A 6477-nucleotide genomic window follows, 5' to 3' on the forward strand; every position below is an offset into this window, starting at 1 on the left:
GAAGCTGGAATATAGCAACAGTAATAACTAGAGTTTAAAACATAGTGTTTCACAATTTACTAAACACTTTCCAACATCTCAAAAATCTGAAATAGGTTTTCTGAAAACTATTATTCCTACCTTTCAAAAGAGAAAGTGGGGTTCCTAAGGATCAAATTTTTTTTTGCCCAAATACCCACAATATATAATTGATTAAGCCATCATTTAAATTCAGGTTTTCTGACCATAAATCCAACATTCTTTCTACTAAAGATTGAGATTAGAAAGGATGCCCAATCCCTTTCAGAAGATGCTTCTTGAGGTGTCTGTTGGAAATTGACTATTATGTTGAAGAAACTAGAAGTTTGACCTGATATAGTAATACTTATGTATCCCACCTCCTCCTCTCTGTCAGTGGGGACCAAGCACCAGACAGTGGGATTAGTGGGGATAATAAACACCCCCAATTGATGACATGAACAGGAGACCAGCAGAAATGGAAGATCCCCATACTCACCTCTTCAAACTGGCCTGTTTTGCAAAGACCATAGGAGCGAAAATTCTGGGCCCCTGGGGGGATGAAGTGTATGGGAAAAGTGAAGAAACCAAGCTGAAGAACACCAACGTCATAGCGACGAAGCTCAGGGGTGTAATAGAGACGGATGCCAGATGAGTCATAGACACCTATGCAGGAGAAAAATGGTTGATTAATGAGACCAACATAAGAGGCTTCTAGTGCTTGAGGCTTTCTCCATCTTTATAATAGATTCCTAACTCTCTAGAACTAAGTACGATTAAAGGTGCATGTACCAGAAGAGGAGATAGTAATGATAAAAAGGTGGAATTTGCTACTCCAATAGTAACTAGTAACCTAGAGAAAAATACTCTCATTTTGACCAGAAATAGAAGCGTTGTAAAAGCCAAGTGAAAAAAATAAATGAACTAGAAGGGGAATTAGTTCATAATATCTAATTTCCAAAGGAAATTCCTTTGTTATAATGGTGATCTCACATATATAGCCACAAATAGTAATTCTGGCTTCTGAGGAAAGAAGCATCAAAAAACAAAATCAACTTTATAGTTTCTTATAAGAAAATACTACAAGAAAAATACTACAAGATGTCATTAAAATGAACTTAGTAGAATAGAAGAAGGAATCACTATAGTGACCTAAAGATAGGAGTTTTAAACAATGACCTGGCATCTTATTGTTTTAATTAATTGCTTTTTTTCTAAACTAGTTCATATAGTTCGTTGTTTCTACTCAATCTAAGAAGTATATATATTGCATTTTTACATCCACTAAATATTGACATCTTGGGCCAAAGCCCAGATTACCTCATTCTGGTTATATCTCTGGATGGGTTGAATGAGACTGGCTGAAATCACATTATGTACCCATAATTAGTCTCCCTGAATAGTTATTTTATTTCTTTAGAACCCTCACTCCACAATAAAATTGATCTGGTACAATAATCAATTAGCTGAGTGCTATATGGCTGATGTTATTATTGAAGAGATATTTAGAAAGGGGTAAGAGCTTCAATCAGAAAGAGAATTTGAGAATCATTTGATATAACTGCCCTTGATGCTACAGAAAGGAAATATAAATCTAGAGTTTAGGGGAAATGACATATCCTAAAATATATCGATAGTGATAAGATCCGAATATATAACCAAAATCTCCTAATTTCTAATTCCAGCACTGTCATAGATGTTCAACTAAGACAAAACTGAGATGGTTATAGATTTAACCAACTGTGGAAGTAGAAGCTTTCCAGTTGAGGTATACCTGACATTTTGTTTGTCTATTCCAAAGAGTGAGAAGAAAAGGTAGGGAGTAAAAATCAAACAAACAATAAAAAAACCTCATTGAAACTTGAGGCAAAGAGGCTCAGTTTGATTTTAACAACTACTAACTATAAGCCGTTTCTTCTGTAGGCTTTAGTTTTCTCATCTGTAAAATGAGGATAGAACAAGATAACCCCAGTGGTCCCTTCAAGTTCCAAAGTAAAAGTTATGACTGTAACTATAGCTATGGTCTATTTCTCCATCCTTCCCTAGATCCACATAAACCCCCTCCTCATGACTTTGCTTTATAAATACATAACCTGTATCCCAATTCACCCAACCCTATCCTCTTACCTGTCAGACCATTAAAATTGCTGTAGTGAACCTCTAGCCGGATCCACTGAGGGTCCAAAGCAGTCCCCAAGGAGAAACCCACATCATCAGGGAACTGATATATCTTTAATGTAGAACAATGATTAGATAAAAAAGAGAAAAAAAATATCAAATGATTCTTTGGTTTTGCCTCCAGAGGTGGTTGTATTAAACATGGCTCAGCATTTAACCTCTCAAAATTCTGACCCTATCCAGTAGACTAGGGCAAAGATAGGAAGACTCTATCCAGTTCTTTAATTCCGAAATAGATATGTAGACACATGAAATAGGCTAGGGAGCATCATAAGGGAGTCCTCAAAACTTAATGATTTGACTGGTTGTCAAGTCATTTGGTTCCTCAATTCTTTGGGCATCCAATCTCTCCATTCCTCTGTCGTCCACCCCTAAGGGCTTACACCTTTATGCCCCAACCTGTAAGCCCTCATGTCCTGTTCTACAGACATTTATTAATTCATTTCTCCCAACCACGAGGCCTTCAGCTACCAATCTGTTAGCCCATGTCTTTTCCAAAGCTCAGTTTTCTTGCTATTGGCCTTCCAAAGCCCAAACTAACAACCTCCCGTGACTTGTTTGCTCTATGCCCTGTCCCTGGACTTACATTGCCTCCAACAGCCCAGCCTATGATGACTTGGGAGCAGAGGGAGAAGGCAGGGTCACCACCATAGCAATCATTTAGACCCGTGGGGAGGGAACTGGCATTGCCACAAGCGTAAACCAGAATGTGATGCACCATTGTCTCATTGTGGGGGGTAATTTTCCCCTCAAACTAAAACCAGTGAAGAAAGAAGAAATGAGGAAAAAATTAATGTATGTTAGCTCTTCTCTTTACCACCTTTCCAAACCAAGTCACCAAAAAGTAAAATAAAATAAAGGAGCTATCCCTTTCCAGGAGGAAGTATTATCCCATTCCTCCTCTCAGACCTTTGAGATGAAAAGAGATCCCACCTAATACCCTTGTTCCCAAGTAATACTATTTCATTGGACATAGACTCTTTGCATGGCTTAGAGCCCAAACTGCCCTCTCCCTGCCCACAGTTCTAGCTGTCAGCCATACCTTGTAGATGTGATGTTTCTTCTTGACGATGGGCAGAGGAAGAAAGGTGCAGATATAGGTTGTGTCATCTTCTGGGATAAGAAACTGTAAGGAAGGCATAGAGAGGGCAGATGAGCCTTGTGCTTGATAGCAAGTTTGGAAGTCAATAACAGGAATTAGTGGAGCAAGTCCATTGGGATAAGACAAAAAAAGAAATGGCAACCGAGAATGGAGGAGAGCCAACTTCTCCAAGCCTCCTCATCTCTGCCTGAGCCTCTTAAAGATAGAGAGAATTCCTGGATTGCAATACCTGACCCTCCTATCCCATGTGCTCTCATACCTACTCCACATTTAGGTTCTAGAAAAGTGGTCTTGTGAGGTCCAGAGAACCAAGGATAAAGGAGGATATTATAGTTTTGTAGGGCACAGAGCAAATAGCCAGGAGAATTTTTTAATTTGGGCATTGGAGGCCCAATGGTAAGAGAGCTGAGGATTAGAAAAAGAAGAGACTACAAGACCAATGGACTGAAAGACTGGTAGCTAAAGACCTAATGGTTGGGAGAAACTAGATGATAAATAACTAGAAAACAAGAGGGAGAGGGGTCTCACATCACGGATCTCTAAATCATGTATGATGGTAACTCCTGGAGTTGTGAGATCATCAGGGTGAATAATTTGTAGCAGATAGATAGACTTGACAAAGGTCCTATTCCTTTCTAGTCGTATTGTGTCATCCAATCCATAGGCTGCCAGGACCCGATTAGTTTCATCCTAGGAATAAAAGAGATCAAGAAGGGTTAAATTAATTTACTCCCATATGTATATACATTTACTTTTATACACCTTCAAATATATATATATATATATATATATATATCCATATCTGACTTCTATTGACTCCATTTGGAGTTTTCTTGGCAAAGACACTGAAGCTGTCTTCCATCTCTCTCCAGCTTATTTTTATAGATGAAAAATTTGAGTCAAAAAGGGTTGTGTCTTTGCCAGGGTCACATAGGCCAGATTTAAACATAGTTCTTCCTGACTCCAGGACCAGCACTCTATCCACTGTATCACCTAGCTACCGCTATACATGCATACATACATACACACATATATACATACATAAGTAGTGTGTGTATGTGTGTATGTATATATAGAAACACTCAAACATACTCTCCCCTTATACACAGAAACTATTAACTCCAGCCAAATAGAATTAAACATATAGTTATGTGTCCATCCCAATATGCATACACAGTCACACTTACTCATATGCACTTGTACAAACACATACCAATGTATAAATCTAAAAACACAAGACTCTAAGATGTGCAAAGTCATATTCACATATACATACGACTGCCCTGCATATAAAGGCATAGCTATATTTGCATTCACTTATGCCCATCTACAGGTTGGGGGCACACTAGCTCTCGAGTCAGAAAGACTCCCCTTTCTGAGTTCAAATTTGGCCTCACACTTGCTGTGTGACCCTGAGCAAGTCACTTAATCCTGTTTTCCTCAGTTTCCTCATCTGTAAAATGAGCAGGAGAAGGAAATGGCAAACCACTCCAGTTTTCTTGTCAAGAAAATGTCAGATGGAATTATGAAGAGTTGTAAGAAACTGAAAAATGACTCCACAAACACAAAACAAGCATATAGACATTCTCACTCAAACACACCCAATGGTTCTCACTCAAACACACTCCAGGTTCAGGAAAACTTCTGAACCCATACTCTCTAGAGGTCTCCCTGATGTCCCAGTTTGGGCATTGGTAGAGTGTGGAGTAAATTAATTGGCTTAATGTGTATTTATCCTCCCCTCACCCCCACTTCCCTCACGATTCTTCCCCTCCTATTCCTCTCCATTACCAAAATATCCGTGTCATGAGGGTCACAAGAGCGGAAGGGCCGGGAGAAGCGCATGGTGGTGTAGACAGCATCCTGAGTCAGAGAAAGCAGCTTGGCGTCCTGGCTCCCATCTTCCTCCAAGGTGTCATCATCCACAACATGGTGGTCCTACAGTGGGGAGAGCCAGGAAGAGGAAGAAAGGGGGTTCCACTTAAGCCAGGCTCATGACTCTTTCCAGTGCAGGATTTTGTCTATTACAGTGAGACCAAGAGAAAGTATGGGAGTTGGGCTTTTAAATCAAGGAAGGGAGATGCTATAAGGCAGCAAAGAAGAAAGTCTGACAAAGGAAGTGAGACAAGCAGTGAAAGTGGAAATGTCAAAGCGAGTGCAATTAGAATAGGGAAAAGCAGCTGAAGGGGGAGGAGAGAGAGGGATGGAATTGAAAGATACATACATATTCATAGAGATGACACACACCGTGACATGCAAAGAAAAGGAAAGAAGGGGCAGAGGGGAAAGAATTTGTGTGGGATTATACAGAGCATTGTATTTAGACTCGGGAAACATGAGAACAACTGCATACTCACAGAAAAGTAAATGTTGCCTTCAGGTAAGACTCCCCCGACCACTAGATCAGCCCCCACATTGGTGTAGCGGTTAGTGATACCGAGACCCACCCAGCCAGTTGTCTGCACCCGTAATTCAAAAGTGATAATTTCAGCCTTAATGTCAAAGTCCCACAGTAGGTACATCAGATTGGAAGGATCCAAGAATCTGGAGAAACGCAGAGAGGCTTTAGGGCCAGAAATGACACTGGAAGCTGGGGTAGCCAAGACCAAGAACATGAATAGCCTTGAGAGAAAGGCACAGCTCATGTCTCCTAGAGACTGGAGCATCTGTCATCAGCCTTAGGAGGTAGCAGAGTCTCCTTTTTGTAAGGACCAGAGATAAGTATCAGGTCACCAAGAGACAAAAATGGGCAAGAAAAGCCCCATATCGTTCATCTGAGCAGAGAAGGATAAAGGGATTTAGAAGAGAAAGAAGAATAGAGATAATCTAGTCCAACCCCATCATTTTGCAGATGAAGAATCTGAGATTGAGATCCGGCTGCTTTACCTCCCATATGACAACCCACAGCTCACCTGCTTCATTCACTACCAGGAAGGATAGAAAGGAGACATTAGCATCCCCTTTTTTGTCTCTGAATTCAGTTCTAGGTAAGCACCCCCTGCTTTTAGTACTTTGATTTTACTCCCAGGGGAAAGTGATTTGTCCAAAGTTCCAAGTTTTTTAAAATCCAAGTTTTTGACTCTAAGAGCTCGAGTTGTGCTGTCCAAGGGATAATCTTCTTGTCTCCACTCATTCAACCACCTCCCTATTTAATCCTTACAATAAACCATGTGATATGAGGCACAATTAAAGAAACTCTA

At 40.2% G+C, this 6477-nt stretch overlaps 1 protein-coding gene across 1 annotated transcript in view; it reads right to left on the reverse strand.

Annotated features, from left to right (window-relative positions):
- LOC141545241 (putative DBH-like monooxygenase protein 2) overlaps positions 1–5922 on the reverse strand; it is a 12831-nt gene extending 6909 nt beyond the window's left edge. The window contains exons 1-7 of the mRNA XM_074272280.1: positions 5635–5922; positions 5069–5215; positions 3806–3967; positions 3218–3301; positions 2762–2929; positions 2125–2227; positions 497–663 (exon numbers count right to left, since the gene is read on the reverse strand). Coding sequence (XP_074128381.1) covers positions 497–663; positions 2125–2227; positions 2762–2929; positions 3218–3301; positions 3806–3967; positions 5069–5215; positions 5635–5922 — 1119 coding nt within the window. The remainder of the gene's footprint in view (positions 1–496; positions 664–2124; positions 2228–2761; positions 2930–3217; positions 3302–3805; positions 3968–5068; positions 5216–5634) is intronic.
- Between the last annotated feature and the right edge of the window lie 555 nt (positions 5923–6477).

Source organism: Sminthopsis crassicaudata, chromosome 5, assembly GCF_048593235.1.
Source record: "Sminthopsis crassicaudata isolate SCR6 chromosome 5, ASM4859323v1, whole genome shotgun sequence".
NCBI lineage: Eukaryota > Metazoa > Chordata > Mammalia > Dasyuromorphia > Dasyuridae > Sminthopsis > Sminthopsis crassicaudata.